General features: G+C 45.4%; 1 protein-coding gene across 7 annotated transcripts in view; it reads right to left on the bottom strand.

Moving 5' to 3' along the window:
- The window catches only part of scn2a (sodium voltage-gated channel alpha subunit 2), a 125901-nt gene that overhangs the window by 93272 nt on the left and 9777 nt on the right, over nucleotides 1-22852 (bottom strand). For all 7 annotated transcript variants that reach the window (XM_033024170.1, XM_033024166.1, XM_033024172.1 and 4 more), the window contains exons 2-3: nucleotides 4058-4374; nucleotides 1507-1625 (exon numbers count right to left, since the gene is read on the bottom strand). In XM_033024170.1, the coding sequence (XP_032880061.1) occupies nucleotides 1507-1625; nucleotides 4058-4321 (383 nt within the window). In that variant the 5' untranslated portion in view covers nucleotides 4322-4374. The remainder of the gene's footprint in view (nucleotides 1-1506; nucleotides 1626-4057; nucleotides 4375-22852) is intronic.

Here is a 22852-nt window from a genome sequence, read left to right as displayed (position 1 = left end):
AGTTCTATGTTATCCCACTTTTGCAACCACTCCCTACACACTAGGGGGTAATTTACTAAAAGCCAATTAACCTACAAACCTGCACGTCTTCAGGATGTGGGTGGAAACCCATGCAGTCACAGGGAGAACGTGCAAACTCCATGCAGAGGTCAGGATTGAACCCGGGTCTCTGGAGCTATGAGGCAGTGGCTCTACCCGCTGCGCCACTGTGTCACTCCGGCTCTTTCTTGACACTGATAATTCCAATAGTGTTCAGCTTCAGAAGTATTAGTTTAAGGATAAAACTCCTGGACAATATCTGCCATGTATCCCTATCTGGAATCAAATAATTATTACCACGATTTTAACTGCACTTTTTATGTAGCCTGGCTGGGTATGAATATTATCAATATAGAAACATAGAAACATAGAAAATAGGTGCAGGAGTAGGCCATTCAACCCTTCGAGCCTGCACCGCCATTCAATATGATCATGGCTGATCATCCAACTCAGTATCCTGTACCTGCCTTCTCTCCATACCCCCTGATCCCTTTAGCCACAAGGGCCACATCTAACTCCCTCTTAAATATAGCCAATGAACTGGCCTCAACTACATTTTGTACGTTTCTATAAGATCCCCCCTCAATCTTCTAAATTCTAGCGAGTACAAGTACTATCCAGTCTTTCTTCATATGAAAGTCCTGACATCCCAGGAATCAGTCTGGTGAACCTTCTCTGTACTCCCTCTATGGCAAGAATGTCCTTCCTCAGATTAGAAGACCAAAACTGTACGCAATACTCCAGGTGTGGTCTCACCAAGACCCTGTACAACTGCAGTAGAACCTCCCTGCTCTAATACTCAAATCCATTTGCTATGAATGCTAACATACCATTCGCTTTCTTCACTGCCTGCTGCACCTGCATGCCTATTTTCAATGACTGGTGTACCATGACACCCAGGTCTCGTTGCATTTCCCCTTTTCCTTATCGGCCACCATTCAGGTAATAGTCTACTTTCCTGTTTTTGCTACCAAAGTGGATAACCTCACATTTATCCACATTATACTGCATCTGCCATGCATTTGCCCACTCACCCAGCCTATCCAAGTCATCTTGCAGCCTCCTAGCATCCTCCTCACAGCTAACACTGCCCCCCAGCTTCGTGTCATCCGCAAACTTGGAGATATTGCATTCAAATCCCTCGTCCAAATCATTAATATATATTGTAAATAGCTGGGGTCCCAGCATTGAGCCTTGCGGTACCCCACTAGTCACTGCCTGCCATTCTGAAAAGGACCCGTTAACTCCTACTCTTTGCTTCCTGTCTGCCAGCCAGTTCTCTATCCACATCAATACTGAACCCCCAATACCGTGTGCTTTAAGTTTGTATACTAATCTCTTATGTGGGACCTTGTCGAAAGCCTTCTGAAAGTCAATTGCTACATCCATGTAGAAAATAAAGAGGAATCTCCAGTTCTTAAACACCATTGCATTTTACATTTTAACAATATACCATGTAAAGGATATGAATGTACCAAAATCTTAATAGCTATCTTCCTTATAGGATTGAAAGGACTTAAAATGTACAAGGCAGGTGTGGCACTAAATCGGAAGATGGCCTTCCCTCTATTCAATACTATAAAAGTCTGGAAGGGAAAAAGAAAATACATGATTAGAATGGAAATGCACACACAATCACATTAGGTGAGAAGAGCATTTAGCATGATTTACATTTTATTGTGAAACATTGAATATAATCTGCAATTATTTTCTGTGTAGCAAGATAGAAACAGCAACAGCAATTTAGAGTCAGTCATACAGCATGGAAGCAGGCCATTCGGCCCAACTCACTAACGTAGTCCCATTTGCCGACCAAGATGCCCCACCTACACTCGTCCCGCCTGCTCGTGTTTGGCCCATATCCCTCTAAACCTACCCTATCCATGTGCCTGTCCAAATGTCTTTTAAAGGTGGTTATTGTTCCTGCCTCAACTACCTCCTCTGGCAGCTCATTCCATATATCCACCACCCTCTGTGTGAAAAAGTTGCCTCTCAGGTTATTTTAAAATCTTGTCCCTCTAACCTTAAACCTATGCCCTGTGGTTCTTGATTCCCCTATTCTGGGTAAAATTACTCTGGGCATTCACCCTATCTATTCCCCTCATGATTTTGTTCACTTCGATAAGATCACCCCTCAGCCTCCTGCGCCCAGCCGCCCAGCCTCTCCCTACAGCTCAGGCCCTGGCAACATTGTCTCTGCACCCTTTCCAGCTTAAAGATGATTTTAAAATTCCTTAAAGATAAAATCAAATTTAATAGAAAAACATCCTGGATAGTACGTTACATATATATTAACGTCTGGTCGGTGGGGGCGCTGCTTGTCTGTTTTTTTCTACCTTTTTTGTTTTTTTAATATGTTTTAATGTATGTTTTTAATGTTTCTTTGTGTGTCTTGTGTGGGGGTGGTGTGGGGGGGTAAGGGGGAAACCGCTTCGGTCGCCTCCTCCACGGAGCGACGACTTTTTCCATGTCACCACCCCCGTGACCTAACAGCTAGGATTGGTGCGGCCTTTCCCGGAAACGCGCCTGGGGCTTTAGCGGCGGGTGCAGTTTGGACTCTCGGCGTGGAGCGGGCAAGCCCTTGCCGGGGCTCGCCGGAGGGGAGCGCTCCGTTTTGCTGGCCCGCGGCAGCCTGAAGCCGCAGTCTGCGGAGCTCCAGCTGGCGTGGCGTCCGCCGCCTGGGATCCCTCGTTGGGGACCCGGGAGAAGAAGAGCTCTGACCGCCGACCTGCGGCCAACTTCTACCGCGCGCGCGGTGGCGACTTACCATCAGGAGCGGGGTCCCTCGCCGGGGACCCCTGGAGGGGAGTTTCGACCGCCGGCCCTGCGGTCTGCGGTGCTTCTGGCTGCGGCACGGCGGGAACTTTAAATCTTCGACCGCCGGCCTGCGGCCTACACCAACCTGAAGCCGCGGTCTCCAGTGGGGGAGGCACCGTTTCAGGACTTACCTGGACTTTCACTCATCTGGATGCCCGCAGCGGCGGCTGCGGAGGGTTGAGGTCCCGACCACGGGGGAAAATGGAGGAGGACTGGCCAAATTTTGTGCCATCCACCACAGTGATGAATGCTGTGGTGGATGTTTGTGTTAAATTTTTATTGTGTTTTTGTGTGTTCTTTTTCATTGTACCGCTGCTGGCAAATTCATTTCACTTGCACTTTATGTGCAAGTGACGAATAAAACTGATTGATTGATTGATTTGATATTAGAGAATAATGTTACAATCTAACTAGTTTTGTTGAGTTCACAGTCACAGTGTGGAAACAGGTCCACGTCGACCAGCTGTATACACCAGTTACACCAGTTGTATCCTACACACTAGGAACAATTTGCAGAAGCCAATTAACCTACAAACCTGCACACCTTTGGAATGTGGGTGGAAACCGGAGCACCCGGAGGAAACCCGTGCAGTCACAGGGAGAATGTACAAACTCCATGCAAACGATGTGTGTAAAATCATGAGTGGAATTGATAGGGTGAATGCACAGATACTTTTAACCAGAGTAGAGGAATCAAGAACCAGAAGACATAGGTTTAAGGTAAGGGGAAAAATGTAATAAAAGCCTAAGAGGTAACTTTTTTGCACAGAGGGTGGTGGGTGTATGGAACGAGCTGCCAGAAGTGGTAGTTGAGGCAGGTACAATAACAGCATTTACAAGATATTTGGACAGGTACATGGGAAGGAAAGGTTTAGAAGGATATCGGCCAAATGTAGAACACTGGGACTAGTGTAGATGGGGTATGTTGGTTGGCATGCAGGGGTTGGGAAAAGTGCCTTTTCTGTGCTGTATGACTCTGTGACACTTTGTTTGGTCAAGATTCCAGACCTCAGGTATACAGCAGCAGAATTCACTGGCAAGCAGAAACAGATTTAGGGCAGCTTATACCAATTAATAATAATCATCACACATAATGGGATTAGATATTCACAAAAATGTCACAACAAGCAAAAGACGAAATACCAACATTAAACCCATTGCCAAGTACATTTCCCATTTAAAAATCCAATGATTCACTCACTTTTTTTGCTCTGTAAAATGAGTCCAGATCTTCCATAGGTTCGGAAACCAACCCTCGAGGTAAGTCACCATAAATAAATGGTAGTGATTTGCCGGCTTCCAAGTCACGGTGTGGCTTTGGGCCATTCTCGTCATCGTCGCTGTGTTGGTCCTTGGGTTTCTTGGCCTTCTCCTCCGCGATGCATCTCTCAATAGCCGCAAGCGACTCACGGGTGAAATGCACGAGGCTGTCTGGTCCTGGTGGTGCAAGCTGTGTTTGCGCCATCTTTTCATCGTGCACCTTGGAGATTAACGTCTAGCCTCGTGCATAAAATGGTGCTGCGTTAAAACAGATACACACACAGGAAAATCATTACGCTGAAAATAATCAGGCAAGAGGTACAGAAGTGTGAAAACACACGCCTCCAGATTCAGGGACAGTTTCTTCCCAGCTGTTATCAGGCAACTGAACCATCCTGTCACCATCCCACATGTGTGAATGACAATAAACTTGACTTGATTTGATTTCCAAGTTCAATTCCAATGTGTTGATAATTTTATTCAAGGTGGTAATAGGATTATTTTGCTGACACTGATTTAGGCCATCTACCTCATTAGAGACCTTTAACTATCTTTAATTGGACTTTATTGGACTTTATTTTCCACTAAATATTGTACCATTTATCCTTTATCTATGAAATGTAGATAGCTTGTTTGCATCCATGTAGTTGGACGATAGAATGCAAAAAAAAACTTTTCTCTGTACCTCAGTACACGTGACAATAAACTAAACTATCATGCATGACACTTATCATTTTAATATCATTAAAATCATTGTAAAGTAACCATTTCATACTTCACTGTAATCTGCACAAACTATTGTATTCTTTATTGTGATTTACATTTCACATTCATAGGTTTTTAATCTTAAAACTTGGTAGTGAATAACTTTTCACACTAGAACACAAAGTGCTGGTGGAAGTTGGTGGGTCAGGCAGCATCTGAGGAGGAAATGGACAGGCGATGTTTTGGGTCAGGACACTTCTTCCAATCTCTCACCTGTCCATTCCCTCCACAGATGCTGCTTGACCTGCCTGCAAGAGTTCCTCCAGCACTTTGTGTTTTTGCTGAAGGTTCCAGCATCTGCAGTTCCTTGTGTCTCCATTTTACTTTTGAGTTCAATTTACTTTCCAGGAAACGTTCACCAGCCAAACGTTCACCTGCGACGTGTAGAGTTCCCTCCGCTACACAATACACAATACCATTTATTTGTCATTTATTTGTCATCATCATTGCCCGCGCCTGGGGGGAGATAATGGAAGTGGAAGGGAAAGTCGAGAGTGTGCGAGTGCAGGAGGGGAACAGGAAACCCTACGGATCTCAATGGCAAGGTCGCAACTGAACTTCTGTCTGCAGATTCCAGCCGGGCAGATGGCGCAGTGCCTTGTACAAGTGGCAGTCAGAAGGAAATAAATTACAATAATGGACCAAATTGAGGGAAAGCAACTTGAAAGCCCAGGAACGAAGCTGATTGCAAAAAGTAGTGAACACTGCCCAGTTCATCACGGGTACTGACCTCCCCACCATTGAAGGGATCTACAGAGAGTGGTGAACACTGCCCGGTTCATCACGGGTACTGACCTCCCCACCATTGAAGGGATCTACAGAGAGTGGTGAACACTGCCCGGTTCATCACAGATACTGACCTCCCCACCATTGAAGGGATCTAAAGGAGGCGCTGCCTCAAAAAGGTAGCCAGCATCAACACAGACCCTGACCATGCTCTTATTTCACTCCTGCCATCAGGAATAAGATATAAGCCTGAAAACTGTACCGTAAGGGTTCAGGAGCAGCTTCCTCCCAACAACCATCAAGCTATAGAACACTACGACCTCCAACTAAACTCTGAACTACAAACGACCTTGGTTGTACTAGGGACAGTGCAGCGCAGGAAAAGACACAAGTGCTGGAGTAACTCAGCGGGTCAGGCAGCATCTCCGGAGAAAAGTACGGGTGACTTTGAGTCGAGACCTTCCTTCAATCTTCGGTCCATCTTCGGTATAAACCAGCATCTGCAGTTCCATTCTACACAGCGACCCAGGGAGGTCAACTCTCACTCTTCAAAATTCCACATAAACATACACATTCATAGAACATAAAGTGCAGGAACACAACTTCTTGGCAAACGTGATGCCAAGTTAAACTAATCTCCTCTGCCTGCATGTAGTCCATATCCCTCCATTCCCTGCATATCCATGTGTCTGTCCATCCACTCTTGTGTCTGCCTCTACCACCACCCGCAGCATGTTCCAGGTACAATGTAGAACAACTTGCCCATTTGCATCTCCTTTAACCTTTGCCCCTCGCACTTTAAACCTTGCCTTTTCGTCTGTTACGTTTGCACCCTGAGGAAGAGGTTCTCTGTCTACCCTATTTATGCGCTCCTCATAATTTTATGATCCTTTTTGTACAATTCCCTCTTCTCAGCAATCTTAATGGCGTTCTTATAAAAGAGAAGAATGCCGTTTATTCAGTAAATAGACCCGAAGGTGCAAGCCCAAATCTTCCCAAAGTTCGATGAAATTAATGTAATAATGTTTTCCAGACCTCAATATATTTGCAACAAAGACGTTAGAATAGACGGAGCATGATGGCTGACTTTAGTGGAGTGCCACAACGGCTGGGAAGGCGGATGTAGGCTGCAGCAGAAAAGGGTCTCCGGTCGTCTTGGACTACATGCCACCGGAACCTGACCCAGATCTGTCAAGGACCGTGGGGTGGCTGCCTCTGCACCAGTCTCCCCATGTTAAACAAAGTCACGCACAGGCGTCCTCCATATAGCACCCTGGAGGGGTGAAGGAAAACATCAAATTCAAACCTCCACTGCCTTGTGGCTATTACCTTATTCAGGAAAGGACTGGATCTGGTGGAATACACGGAGGAGACCACCATTGGGCAGTCCAACGGGTAAGAAGGTGGACCCAGCAAAGAGTTGTGGAGCGCAATTAGGGCACAATGTTCACGCAGAACACAGGTGGCCATCCACTGCATCCTGACCTATCGCCAGCCATCTTGACTATGTCTTGCCACTGGATCCAGATAGGCCGAGACAAGAGGGCGAGGCTGACAATTTGCACAACTCTCCCTCACTATAATCCAAGTCAAGCGCAATTCACGGCTTCAGGGCCAACTGGGCGAAGCAAGGTCATCACAGGAGCACTTGCAGCTGAGAAGAAGCGCAGCACAGAAGCTCAGAGGAAACGGGCCGCATGTATGGCTCGAGCCACTTCAACTTCTACTGCAGCACCCACCCAACTGTGTCCCATACGAAGAACGAACAACAACAGTCCGTATCTGGAATGAGCTGCCAGAGGAAACTATAGAAGCAGATACAATTATGACTTTTAAAATACACTGGAGGTTGTGTGTGCGCAGGGGTGTGTGTGTGTGCGGGGGGTTTGTGTGGGCAGGGGGGCTTGTGGGGAGGAGGGGTGTGTGGGTGGGGGGGGGGGGGGTTGTGTAGGGGGAGAGGGGTGTGTGTGGGTAGGAGGGAGTGAGCTTGGAGAAAAGGCAGGGAAGAGCCATGGGGGAGAGGGGGCCATCACGGGGGAGGGGGGGGGAAGAGCCAGCGAGGGGGACCAGGGGGGTAGTGGCTGGAATTGGCGGTGTGATGTGGACTCACAGCGGGTGCTGGGAGCTGGTCGTTCTCCTCCACCGGGATCAGAGTCTCCGCTTTCCGTTTGACGACATCTCCGACTCTGGTCTGGGCTGGGTCTCTGACTCTGGGCTGCTTGGGGCTGGGCTGCTTGGGGCTGGGTCTCCGACGCTGGGCTGCTTGGGGCTGGGCTGCTTGGGACGGGGCTTCTTGAGGCGGTGCTGAGCTGGGCTGGACTGGGCTGCTTGGGGCTGGGCTGGGCTGCTTCAGGTCCCCCCGAAAGTCAGGTTAGAAACCTCCGCCGGCCATCCTCAGCTCAAGTAAAGACGCGATGGTGCAGGAAGGGGCGGTCCTTCCTGGGGAGTGACAGGGGAAGAGACTAATCCGTGCGGCGCTGACTGGCAGGAGAAGAGATCGATCTGCGCATGAGCGGTTTTTAAGGTTTTTAAACCTCGCTTAAACCTGTACTCGCAGCACAGGAGAACGGTGAGTGAACTGGCGAAAAATCGTAGCGCTATCGGAACCATTTTTGCGCAAATAGAAAGACCGCCAAACCGGAAGATAACAAGATCAGAGTAGAAAAACCGCCAAACCGGAAGATAACAAGATCAGAATTTTAGTTATGTATAGATTTGGACAGATATATGGATAGGAAGGGTTTGGGCTATGGGCCTAATGCAGACAAATGGGACCAGCAGAATATGCCACATTGGTTGACATGGAGTTGATGGGCCAAAAGGCCTATTTCCATGTTGTACAACTCTGTGACTCTAAGCTGATCGTCATGGAGTCAAATGGTGTGGAAATAGGCCCTTTAGCCCAACTTGCCCACACCGACCAACATGTCCCATCTACACTATTCCTACCTGCCTGCGTTAGACCCATATCCTTTTAAATCTGTTCTATCCATGTACCTGTTTCTTAAATGTTGAAATCGTACCTGCCTTAACTACCTCCTCTGACAGCTCGTTTCATATACCCACCACCATTTGTGTGAAAATGTTGCCCCTCAGGTTACTATTAAATCTGTCCCCCCTCACCTTAAGCCTACGTCCTCTGGTTCTCGATTCCCCTACTCTGGGCTTTTACCCGATCTGTTCTTCTCAAGATTTTGTACACCTCTATAAGATCACCTATCATCCTCCTGCACTCCCAGGAATAGAGTCCTGGCCTGGCTCAACCCCTCCCTAAAACTCAGGCCTGGCAACATCCTTGTAACGGAGCTGTCCCACTATACGAGTTTACCCACGAGCTCTCCTGAGTTAAAAAAAAAATCAAGCTTGTGGTAAGTACGTAGAATGTACGTAGTGGGTACGTCGGAGCTCAGGACGTCTCTTAGCAGCTCGTAACGCTAACAGCAGGTACTCGGGAAACGCGGTAAGCTCGTGAAGTTTTTTCAACATGTTGAAAAATGTCCACGAGTGCCCCGAGTACCTACGAGCGGCTATTACCGTAATTTTCCGAGTTTGAATCAGGGGAAACTCGGGATTCTTGAATTACCTCATACAGTGGGACAGGCCCTTAAATCTTCTCTACACCCTTTCCAGCTTGACAACATCTTTCCTATAACGGTGCCCAGAACTGTACACAATATTCTAAATGCGGCCTCACCAGCATCTTGTATAACTGCAATATGATCTTCCGATTTCTATACTCTTCTTTATTCTGATATCAGTTACTTACCTAATTCGTTGCCCATCCTTCATATTAATTTCCCGAAACATCTGGAAAAGGATCTTGGAGCATCAGCTTAGGATTCACCACTATCAAGTAATAACCCTCTCCCTTTCCTGTGCCCCTCCACCCTGGTGTACATACAGTTCTCCCACCATCACAGACCTGCCCCCTTACCCTTCCTGCCCCATCCCCAACAACCTTGCTCTTAAACACCTCTATCGTATCTGCCTCCACCACCTTCCCTGGCAGCAAGTTCCAAGCACTCGTAACACTAGATGTCAAAAAACTTGCCCCGCACATATTCTTCAAACTTTGCCCCTCTCACCTTGCATTCTGCTCTCTAGCCTTTGACATTTCCATCCTGGGAGAAGGGTCTTGAATATCTACCCCATCAATGACTTTCATGCTTCCATCAGTCTCCTGCCAACCTCTGTTGAGAACAATCCACGCCAATTGAAGAGCAAAAAGCTTAATTCTCGATGTGAATGGAAACATTGGTTTTAACGTGCCACACACCAGAATGGGTGAGAGAGGGATAAAAATATTAAAATTCGAGAATCTTTAATCTTCTCACTAGGTCAATTTTAAAGAGATGATTTGCAAATATGTAAAAATCTCTAATGGGGATGTAAGACTTCAAGTTTAACAGTTGCTAAGTTAGTTACATTTTATACAGTAATTGTGTAAATGTAATCTTCATTGTAACTATGTCCATCTCAAACTCAGTTGCATTCAACTATCTCCCACCAGCACCTCGTCTGATCCGTACCCAAGCATCAATCCACAGCTTCACTGAGCCTGAAGTATTTTCTCTCCACAACCCCTCTGTTACACATCCATCTCAACACAAGCACCAATCTCGCCTAACCCAATTACCCCCATGTACAGGCGGGAGACAGAGCATAGTGACATGGTGTTAGGGCAACCACTTGATGAATGAAGAAACAAAGAACTGCAGATGCTGGTTTATACCGAAGATAGACATAAAGTGCTGGAGTAACTTAGCTGGTCAGGTAGCACCTCTGGAGAAAAAAGCTAAATGATATCTTGAGTGAGATCTCTTCTTCAGACTGTTAACCCGAATCCTCACCCAGCCTTTTTCTCCAGAGATGCTGCATTACCCGCTGAGTTACTCCAGCACTTAGTGTCTACAAGATGAAGGAAGGAACTAGTTATCAACTTCAGGAAGTGTGGTAGAGTACAAGTCACAATCAGCATCAATGGAGGGGTGGAAGATTGCAACCTTCACGTGGTCCGCCCTGTTTCGACAAATGCAATCAACCCAGCGTGCACAATCAAATAAGATTCAATAGAACAAGTTGTCCTACAACTTTAGGCAGTGTACGCCATACGCAAGAAGAAGAGGAAGAAGCATCAATGGTACCAAAATGAAATGGTTGAGAGTTTCAAGTTTCTTGGCATTAATATTACCAATGATCTGTCGTGGACCACTCACATTGATGCGACAGCCATCAATTTCTTGAGGAGATTTGGCATGTCTCCATTGACTCTGACAAACTTCTAGATTTAAGATGCACCATAGAAACCATACTGTCAGGTTGTATGACAGCTTAGTTGGACATTGGACTTTGTCTCTGGTACTCGTGCGTTACAATGCTGAGAACTATATTCTGCACTCTGCATATTCCCCTTTGCTCTACCTATTGCACTTGAGTTTGACCTGATTGTATTTATGTGTAGCATTATCTGATCTGATTGGGTAGCATTCATATCAAAGCCTTTCACTGTATCTTAGTACGTGACAATAATAAACTTAAGCTAAACCTAAACCCTTCCCCTTTTTCCATTGCCTCTTTAGCATCCTCGACTCCCACAAACTGTTCTCTGCTCATCTCTGGCACCCAGCTGCTTCTCTCCTTCCTACCCTGACTCCTAAATATTGCCCTTCTCCCCTCCACAGTTCAATAATCTCTGTTTCTCCTACAGAATAGAAACATAGAAAATAGGTGCAGGAGTAGGCTATTCGGCCCTTCGAGCCTGCACCGCCATTCAATATGATCATGGCTGATCATCCAACTCAGTATCCTGTACCTGCCTTCTCTCCATACCCCCTGATCCCCTTAGCCACAAGGGCCACATCTAACTCCCTCTTAAATATAGCCAATGAACTGGCCTCAACTACCTTCTGTGGCAGAGAATTCCAAAGATTCACCACTCTCTGTGTGAAAAATGTTTTTCTCATCTCGGTCCTAAAAGACTTTCCCCTCATTCTTAAACTGTGACCCCTTGTTCTGGACTTCCCCAACATCGGGAACAATCTTCCTGCATCTAGCCTGTCCAACCCCTTAAGAATTTTGTAAGTTTCTATAAGATCCCCCATCAGTCTTCTAAATTCTAGCGAATACAAGCCGAGTCTATCCAGTCTTTCTTCATATTAAAGTCCTGACATCCCAGGAATCAGTCTGGTGAACCTTCTCTGTACTCCCTCTATGGCAAGAATGTCTTTCCTCAGATTAGGCCCCCGCCCTGCCTCGGCAAGGCCACCAGCATAATCAAGGATTAATGTCACCATGGTTACTCTCACTTCTTCCCCGCTTCCGTCAGGCAATAGGTATAGAAGTGTGAAGACACATCTCCAGATTCAGGGACAGTTTCTTCCCAGCTGTTGTCAGGCAACTGAACCATCCTATCATCCACTAGGGAGCGATTCTGACCGCCCATCTAGCTCATTGGAGACCTTCGGACTGTCTTTAATTGGACTTTACTGGACTTTATCTTGCACTAAATGTTATTCCCTTTACCCTCTATCGGTACACTGCAGATGGCTCAATTGTAATCTTGTATTGTCTTTTCACTGACTGATTAGCACACAACAAAAGCTTTTCACTGTACCTTGGTACACGTGACAATAAACTAAAGTAAACTAAACATCATAACACAAATAAATATACAATAATCAATAATTGGAGGTAGCACTGTGGTACAGTGGTGGAGCTGCTGTCTTTCAGCTCTACAGACGTGGGTTCGATCCTGACCTTGCATGCTGTCTGTGTGGAGTTTGCATGGCGGGACTGTCATATGCTGAGAGAATGAAACGGCTGGGCTTGTATACTCTGGAATTTAGAAGGATGAGAGGCCATTTAGAACGGAGACGAGGAAACACTGTTTCACACAGAGAGTTGTGAGTCTGTGGAATTCTCTGCCTCAGAGGACGGTGGAGACCGGTTCTCTGGATACTTTCAAGAGAGAACTAGATAGGGCTCTTGAAGATAGCAGAGTCGGGGGATATGGGGAGAAGGCAGGAACGGGGTACTGATTGTGGATGATCAGCCATGATCACATTGAATGGCGGTGCTGGCTTGAAGGGCCGAATGGCCTACTCCTGCATCTATTGTCTATTGTCTATTGTCCATGAGACCGTATGGGTTTTCTCCCTTGGTGCTCTGATTTTCTCCCACATTCCAAAGACGTGCTGGTTAGTCAGTTAATGGCTTCTGTAAATTGCCCCTAGTGTGTTGCATGCAAAACTGGAACAACATAGAACTAGTGTAGGGGTGTTAATTGACTCGGTGGGCCACAATTAGAATTGGCAGATATTGTACCCAGAGATCTATCGCACTGGCTTTGGTGTCTGGCAGTGAATACACAAGCACATTTGGCTAGCCACCAACAAGGAACTAAACTATAGTGAGATTGACAATCCCTCTGCATGCCTACATTCACAGGTATACCCAACAAGACCACACTCTTCCCACACCCTCGATGTACATAATACAACATCCTCAAGTTGCTTACAGGGTGAAAAATGCCAGAAATAGAGTGCTATAGCACACCTGAACCAATTATTGTCTCCGCATTTGAAGTAATTTCAATACTTTTTCATTTTTGATTGATTCACAACTTATCTTACACACACACACACAAAGATAGACACAAAGTGCTGGAGTAACTCAGTGGGTCAGGCAGCATCCTTGGAGAACATGGATAGGTGGCGCAGTGGGAGACCTGTTGTCTTACTGCACCAGAGACTCAGGTTCGACCCTGACTTTGTGTGCTGTCTGTTTGCACCTTCTCCCTGTGAGCTCCCTTCATGGGTTTTCTCCAGGTGCTCCTGTTTCCTCCCACGTCCCAAAGACATGCAGGTTTGTAGGTTAATTGGCTTCTGTAAATTGCCCCTAGTTTGTGGGACATCGAACTAGTGTATGGGTGATTGATGGTCAGTGCACATTCGGTGGGTCAAAGGACCTGTTTCCATGCATTATCTCCAAACTAAACTAAAAGATGACAGGTACACAAAATTGCTGGAGAAACTCAGCGGGTGCAGCAGCATCTATGGAGCGAAGGAAATAGGCGACGTTTCGGGCCGAAACCCTTCTTCAGACTAAAAGATGACATGCCTCTGCCTCAGAAGCAGTGAAGACCAATTCTCTCGATGCTTTCAAGAGGGAGTTAGATAGAGTTCTTAAAGATAGCGGAGTCAGGGGATATGGGGAGAAGGCAGGAACGGGGTACTGATTGTAGATGATCAGCCATGATCACAGTGAATGGTGGTGCTGGCTCGAAGGGCTGAATGGCCTACTCCTGCACCTATTGTCTATTGTTTATTGTCGGGACTGGACCCTTGAGCCTTCTTTCGTACACCAGCATCTGCAGTTCCTTGTGTCTCCAGTTCTCTTGCACACTGTCCATTCTCCTTGCACCAGATGTGACACCTGTAAGCAAGTCCTGCCTAAGACAGCAACTTGCGAATTGAAACCCCATTTGTCCACAGAAATGTGGCCAACACACTGATACAGTGCCACACTGCCAGAGGAGTTACCTGGACCAATACATCAACTCATCTGCCCACTCTGGTACATGTACAAGATCTAATGTCAACATTGTGTACAACAGGTCTCTCTCTGAACATTTGCAAAACAACCATCTGGTCATTCTAATTTTGCTACTTGTGAAAACTTGCTGTGCCTCATTTGTCTCATTTCCGACAAGACTCACTCAACAACATGACGAACTTCAATGGCTTAAAGGACTTCGACAGCCCCTAAAAGAGACTTGAAAATTGTCAAGAGTCAAGTATGTTTTATTGTCATATAGCCAAATAGAACAATGAAATTCTTAGTTGCAGCAGCAACCCACCAGATACGTAACCATAGTACTCTGTAAACACCATAATCACAACCAAAAAAGTTCAGAATTTATATATTCTGTTTACTGCTGTAAAGAAACAAGCATTTGATGCTGGTTTACATTAAAAAAAACACAAAGTGCTGAAGTAACAGAGTATTGTGTTCAGTTCTGGGCACCATGAGGAAAGATATTGTCAAGCTTGAAAGGGTTAGAGAAGATTTACGAGGATGTTGCCAGGACTAGAGGGTCTGAGCTATAGGGAGAGGTTGAGTAGGCTGGGTCTCTATTCCTTGGAGCGTCGGAGGATGACGGGTGATCTTATAGAGGTGTGTAAAATCATGAGAGGAATAAATCGGTTAGATACACAGAATCTCTTACCCAGAGTAGGGGAATCAAGGACCAGAGGACATAGGTTCAAGGTGAAGGGGAAAATATTTAATAGGAATCTGAGGGGTAACTTTTTCACACCAAGGGTAGTGGGTGTATGGAACAAGTTGCCAGGGAAGGTAGTTAAGGCTGGGACTATCTCAAAGTTTAAGAAACAGTTAGATAAGTGCATGGATAAGACAAGTTTGGAGGGATATGGACCAAACGCAGGCAGGTGTGACTAGTGTAGCTGGGACATGTTAGCCAGTGTGGGCAAGTTGGGCCGAAGGGCCTGCTTTCACACTGTATTACTCTATGACTATAACAGTGGGCCAGGCAGCATCTCTGCAGAACATAGATAGGTAATGTTTCGGGTCGGGACCCTTGAGGTTAGTTTAGTTTAGTTTAGAGATGCAGCCCTTCAGCCCACCAAGTCCATGCTGTCCAGCGATTACCTATTCACACTAACACTATCCTACACACTAGGGACAATTTACAATTTTACCAAGCCAATTAGCCTTTAAAACTGTACCTTTTTGGAGTGTGGGAGGAAACCGGAGCACCTGTAGAAAACCCACCAAGGGAGAACATAAAAACTCCATACAGACACTACCTGTAGTCATAGAAACATAGAAAATAGGTGCAGGAGTAGGCTATTCGGCCCTTCGAGCCTGCACCGCCATTCAATATGATCATGGCTGATCATCCAACTCAGTATCCCGTACCTGCCTTCTCTCCATACCCCCTGATCCCTCTAGCCACAAGGGCCACATCTAACTCCCTCTTAAATATAGCCAATGAACTGGCCTCATGATCAAACCTGGATCTCTGGTGCTGTAAGGCAGCAACTCTACCACTGCGCCACCATGCCACCCTTCTTCAGGCTGATTCATTTTCTGTTTATTCTCCATACTATTATTTTCCGATGAATCGTGATCCATGCTGCAATTGAATTTAGTCTCTTTAACTCAGTGACAACCAATTCATTTTCATCCAAAGGTATTGACAAGTTTCTGACAAGGCCCGTTACAGGAAGGATGTGGAGGCTTTGGAAAGGGCGCAGAGGATGTTTACCAGAATGATGTCTGGATCAGAGGGTTTCAGCTACGGGGACAAGTTGGACAGAATTGTTTTCTCTGGAATGCCAGAGGTTGCAAGGAGACCTGATAGATGGATAAAAAAATCACGATACATAGAATGGGCGGGCAGTCAGAACCATTTTCTTGGGATGTAAATATCAAATACAAAAGATCATAGCTCTGAGGTGTGAGGAGCAAAGTTTAAAGGAGATGTGGGGGAAGGTTTTTTTACACAGAGGGTGGTGAGTGTATAGAACTTGATGCTAGGGGTGGTGGTGGAAGCAGATACGATAATGGTGTTCATGAGACCTATCAATAGGCACATGGATTGAATTGAGTTTAATTGTTATGTGTACCGAGGTACAGATAAAAGCTTTTGCTGCGTGCTAACCAGTCAGTGAAAAGACATTCATGATTACAATTGAGCCATCCACAGTGTACAGATCCATGATAAAGGGAATAAGGTGAATGAATGGAGGGATATGGATCATGCACAGGCACATAAGAGCTGGTCTTGGCAGCATGTTAATGATTATATAGGAGTTCACACCGAGAATAACGGATACAGTAGATGAGATTGGAGGAGATTGGAGCAAGTGAATCTTTGCCTCACCTGAAAGGACTGTCGGGATCCCTGGATGGAGTCAAGGGTGAAGGTATAGGGTCAGGTGGTGCAACTCCTGCGGTTGCAGGGAAACGTACAAATGGAAAATATCCAACAGGACAATGCTTGCTTATCATTGATCAAATGGATTAAAATTAATTCTAACGTATCTTTCCAGTTCAGTTTCAAACATTTTTATAGATGTTTTTTCTTCCACATCAGAGAGTGGTGGGTATATGGAACGAGCTGCCAAAGGAGGTAGTTGAGGCAGTTACTATAACAACAGGAAGAGATTTGGACAAGTACATGGATAGGAAAAGTTAAGAGGGATATGGGCCAAATACGGGAAGGTTGGACTAATGTAGATGGGACATCTTGATGGGGCAGGAGGCTGAGGGGTGATCTTGCAGTATAAAATCTTGAGGGGAGTAGACAGGGTGAACGTACAATCAGAGGAAATAAGGTGAGGGGAAAGATTTAATAGGAACCCAAGGTGCAACATTTTCACACTAGGGTGGTGGGTATATGGACCGAGTTGCCAGAGGAGGTAGTTGAGGCAGGGACTATAACGTTTAAAAGGCACATGGAGAAGAGAGTTTTAGAGGAATGTGAGCCAAACATGGGCAAATGGGACTAGCTTAGCTGGGGCGCATAAGTCAACATGGGTGAGTTGGGCCGAAGGACCTGTTTCCGTGCTGTACGAAACAATGACTCAATCATTAATTAACTAGCAAATCTTCAATCTTTGTCAATCTCTCCTCATGCCTCATCCCTCTGACACTGACACAGAAGCTTGGTTGTGAACCCAAAATAGACAACACATTAGAAATGGATCCATCAGAACAATGTCATTTGTACTCTGCTCTCATGCCGTTTTCCCTAGTTGTTTTACAAATTGCAGCTCAATATACTGATTGCTGATTTTACTCGTTTTCTTCAAAGTCATGATACCATTAATTGAATACTCATATCCATTTCTCTTCCTCAAACCATTAAATTTCCATTTATTCACATTAAATCCCAAATGCACGCATTCTACCCTTCTAACGTTTTTGATCACTTCACATATTGAAAGTGGTTTTTGACCGGATCATTTCCTACTTTCCGAGTCATTTTCTCAGAATCCTCCACTCTTAGCTTGCTATCAATTACAAGTCTAACTATTCAATGGTGCCTGAAAAATTACTTTGGGGCCCGACAGAATTCCCTGAGAGCTCATCAAAAATAACATGATCCTTGTTCCGGATTGCAGGATCTTAGTTCATTATTATTGTCACATGTACCGAGGTACAATGATCAGCTTTTTTTGCATGCTATCCCTTCAAAGAAAAGACCCTGTGCCTTTTCATACCTCTAGCTTCCCTCTCCCCTGACTCTTAGTCTGAAGAAGGGTTTCAACCCAAAACATTTTTGTGTCTATCTTCAAATAGATTAAGCATCAAGCCATCCATAACGCACAAATGAGGGATAAAGGGTTCCAGCAATTAGTTTAGAGACACAGCATGGAACCAGGCTTTTTGTCCCACCGATTCCATGTCAATCAGCGATCACCCACACACTAGTTCTATCCTACACACTAGGGATAATTTATAGAAGCCAATTAACCTTCAATCCTGTACATCTTTGGAGTGTGGGAGGAGACCGTATCACCCGGAGAAAACCCACACAGTCAGAGGGAGAACGTACAAACTCCGTACAGAGAGCACCCATAGTCAGGATTGAACCCATATCTCTGGCACAGCAAGGCAGCATCTCTATCATTATGCCACTGTGCCGCCCCATTTAGTGCTACAAATTTAGGAAGGAGGAGGTCGTGAATATTCCAGATGTCTCTTCACAAGAGACTGCTCCTATGCTTTGGTTCTCAAATCAGTCTGACCGACCAGTGACATGATAGCTAATCTACATCGTAATTTATTTCATCCACCATTGTTCCCCATCACTTACAAAGCCAGCGGCAGCAACTATGCAATGACAGAAGATTTAAAATTGGCTGGCAGTAACCTTCAGAGTAATTATGCAGGCATTGTTACTGAGTGAGATTAGACTTTACTTTAGACTTTAGAGATACAGCATGGAAACAGGCCATTCGGCCCACAGTCCATGCCATCCAGCAATCACCCCCCATACACTAGCACTATCTTACACACCCGGGACAATTTACAATTTTATCAGAGCCAACTAGCCTACAAACCTGCACGTCTTTGGAGTGAGGGAGATAATGTAGCACCCGGAGAAAACCTACTTTGTCACGGGGAGAATGTGCAAACGCCGTACAGACATCACCTATAGTCAGGATCAAACCCGGGTCTCTGGCACTGTAAGGCAGAAAATCTACCGCTGCGCCACTGTGCTGCCCTATAATTCCTTTCAAGCTGAGGAAGAGATTTGTTTCTCAGCAAAGAACTGAAAATCTATAAAATGATTGGTGATATACCCCTTAAATACCTGACGTGGTAACAATGTAACAAAACATTTGTCCCATCTAATCCATTTGCCCATGTAAGGCTCACACCTCTCTAACGGGCCTGTCCCACTTAGGCGATTTTTCAGCAGACTGCCGGCGGCTGTCAGGTTGCCAGCAGTCGCCTGAAAAACCCCAGGTACTGTAACGGAGACTGTAAGAGTGGAACACACACACACAAACGCACACACACACACACACACAAACACAAACACATCGCAAAGGCGGGGGCCAGGGCAAACGGGGGAGCGCTGTCTGAAATTCACACGGTGCAAAGCCAAGGTGATACAGACACACACCGCGATGAACATGAAGGTTGGCACTGTAATTAAGATGGCTAGCATGGTGTACGGTAAGTCCTTTAAAAAAGGGAGAGGGGGGGGGGATAGAGAAGGAGGGAGAAGGGGGGAGAAGGAGTGGAGACAACTTTTAAGAAGCCAGACAACTTTTAATAAGCCAGAGATACACAGCTGTGAAGCTCGGCGGACATTTAACATTACCGGTCGGTTTTCCTTGGTTCTGAAAACTCCTGCTTGTGTTTTTTTTCCCCCAATGAGCCAATGAAAATGACCGGTCAGCAAAGGCGATTAACTAAAACTACCTACGACTACCTTGACTACCTACAACTCCATGGCGACCCCACAACAACTGCACCTACTACTACAGGATTATTGATTATCTCCATGGCGACCAATTTTTGGTCGCAGAAAATGTTCCAACATGTTGAAAAATTTGCGGCGACCATACTGAGGCCGCGACTAGTTCCCAGAATGCGGGAACTCCTCGCGGCCATGAAGGAGACACACCAGAGACCACCAGCGAACATGTGGCAAACATGTGGCGAGCGCAGAGTCTCCTGCACTCGCCTAAAAAGTCGCCTAAGTGGGACTTAGTCGCCTAAGTGGGATAAATCTTTCCTATCCATGTAATTGTCCTAATATCTCTTAAATATTGTTATTTACCTGCCACAACTACTTTCTCTAGCAGCTTGTTTCATATACCTACCACCTATACCTTCCATATATCTACTGTGTGAAAAAGTTGCCCCTTTTAAATCTTTCACCTTAAACCTGTGCCCTCTAGTTCTTGTTTCCCCTCCCCTGGGTGAAAGACCAACTTATTTCTTGTAAGGGTGATGGGAGATCCTGGGTAGAACACAACCATAACCATCTTGCCAGCATGGCTAAATTAAAGGAAGGAACAAATTTAATTTAGCTTAGTTAAGTTTAGAATGCAGCAAGAAAACACACCCTTTGGCCCACTGAGTCCGCGCCGGCAGACGGATGACGTTTCCGGTCCCTGTATGAAAGAGCCTCCTCTCACACTGCTCCCCCACCTGTAATTCCTGCTGTTCTTCTGCTCACCACACCAACAGGTTTAGTTTGGCTATTGTCACGTACCAAGGTACAGTAAAAAGCTTTTATGTTGCGTGCTATCCAATCAATGAAAAGACTATACTTATTTACAAACTAACCATCCACTGTGTAGTGATGCAGGATAAAGGGAATAGTGTAGAGTGAAAGATAAAGTACAGTAAATTCCAAAGGTCTCCAATGAGATAGATCTTCTTCTTCTTGCGTATGGCGTGCACAGCCTAAAGTTGTAGGACAACTTGTTCTATTTGATCTTATTTGATTGTGCACGCCAGTTTGATTGCATTCGTCGAAACAGGGCGGACCACGTGAAGGTTGCAATCTCCCACCCCAATGAGATAGATGGGAGGTCAGGACCATTCTCTAGTTGGTGAGAGGATGGTACAGTTGCCTGATAACAGTGTCAGACAACACTGGCCTGAAGAGTAATGTACCTCACTCATCCTATTCTGCAGGATGTATTACTGGACCAGGTGTTAGTAAGTTAGTACAATTTTCAGCTTTTTCATTACTGCATCGACTAACTCCGTGAGTTTCTCACACTCACTCACACCGCCCCCAGTGCTGCACTACCAATCCTTTGAACGGCTTGAACTATAAATTTCAAGTTTGTCAGATTAGTCACCCTTGTTATTTGTATGCTGGGAATATTTGCAATTCAATGAAGATGGAACATTCATCTGAAAGGGCTGGTACCCACACAGAGAGCCGTAGAGTCATACAGCATGGAATCAGGTCCTTCAGCCCTACTTGTCCATGTTGACCAAATTGTCCCATCTAAGCCAGTCCCACTTACCATATCCCTCTGAACCTTTCCGATCCATGTACCTGTTCAAATGTCTTTTAAATGTTGGTATATTACCTGACTCAACTACCTCCTCTGGCAGCTTGTTCCATACACCCACAACCCTCTGTGAACACATTGCCCCTCGGGTTCCTATTAAATCATTCCTATATTTAAGATTAAATGTTTAATTTGCAAAAACATTCAAGTCTCATACAGCTCACAAACATTCAAGTCTCATACACATAAGATGAGTAGAAATGTAGATTTCAAATATTTTGGCTTCAGTCCTCTTTATGCCACCACATATAGTCCAAGTTCTTCCATTGGTAAAAATGGAAAAACTAACAGAAAACTTCTAACAGTTGCTCGTCCGCAAGTTGCTATTTGTGAGAGCATATTTACCACGCTGCTGTGGGGAACGTGCAAACTCCATACAGACAGCACCCGTAGTCAGGATTGAACCCAGGTCTCTGGTGCTGTAAGGCAGCAGCTCTACCACTGCATCATTGTGCCTTCCCAGTACTGCAATTCTTGCTGAAAAAGCCATTGAGGAAGCTAAATTGTACTGGAGAGTTTTCAGGGGCAGCACGTTGGCGCTGCGATAGAGTTGCTGCCGTACGGCGTCAGTGACCTGGGTTCGATCCTGTCTACGGGTGCTGTTTGTATGGAGTTTGCACGTTCTCCCTGTGACTACATGAGTTTTCTCCAGGTGCTCTGGTTTCCTCCCACAATCCAAAGGCGTTACATTTGTAGGTTAATTGGCTTTGGCAAAAATTGCAAATTGTTGCTGATGTGTAGGATAGAACTAGTGTACGAGGATCGCTGGTTGGTGCAGACACAGCGAGCTGAAGGGCCTGTTTCCGCGCTGCAACATTAAACTAAACGGTAGATTGGGTCATGATTACTCCTTGCTGGACATGAAAAAAAAATTGCCTCTCATTCCCTCAGAGAAACAAATAAACAACGATTAAAATAAAAGGTTATGATATTTGGCATTTTAGCTTTCAAGTAAATGAATCTGCAACATTTAGCCAATGAGCCAATAATTGCCTTTAGCTAGGAATCTGACCCTTAATTGCCAATTGCAAAATACCAGCCAATAAGATAAATATACTCGTTCACTCTCTTCACAAGGCAAGAGGCAGGCTGGTCAGATGCCAGACACGTTGCTCGTAGCTGATCTTGAGGGACTGCTACAGGGATGATTTCAGTGGGAATGATAGCAAGTGAGTAAGGAACGCTCCCAGCCAACCAAAAGCGACACTTCCAATCAATATGAAACATCTGGCCTGCTACAATAAGACTCGGCCAAGCCTTCTATTTTCCAGAATTTATGACCGGATGATATCATGACAAATGTGCATTTCCTCTGAGTTAATTTGGTAAATAAGAATGAAAGCGGAGTTGCTTTATTTTTTACAGCAAGCAAGCTGATTGCAGTGGGCTAAATGCCAACAAGCTCATCCATCTAATTGTGCAGGAGTTGCTTATGGATGGCTCCGTGGAACCTGCTTACAACCTGACTTTTTTTTTAAAATCAGGTGTGGCTGCACACAGATCTAATTGTATCTCGGAACAGAGTTTAATAGTGGAAGAGGATGCCATGTCACCAACAGCTCTCACCAACTTCTACAGATGCACCATAGAAAGTATTTTTTCATTCTTATCTGTTTAAGCATCCAAACAGCTCCATCCAAGATAGCAAGAATCTGCGGAGAATTGTC

Source organism: Amblyraja radiata, chromosome 7 (assembly GCF_010909765.2).
Source record: "Amblyraja radiata isolate CabotCenter1 chromosome 7, sAmbRad1.1.pri, whole genome shotgun sequence".
In the NCBI taxonomy this organism is placed as follows: Eukaryota; Metazoa; Chordata; class Chondrichthyes; order Rajiformes; family Rajidae; genus Amblyraja; species Amblyraja radiata.
The sequence above is the reverse complement of the archived record's forward strand: the minus strand, read 5'-3'. Positions and strand labels throughout refer to the sequence as shown.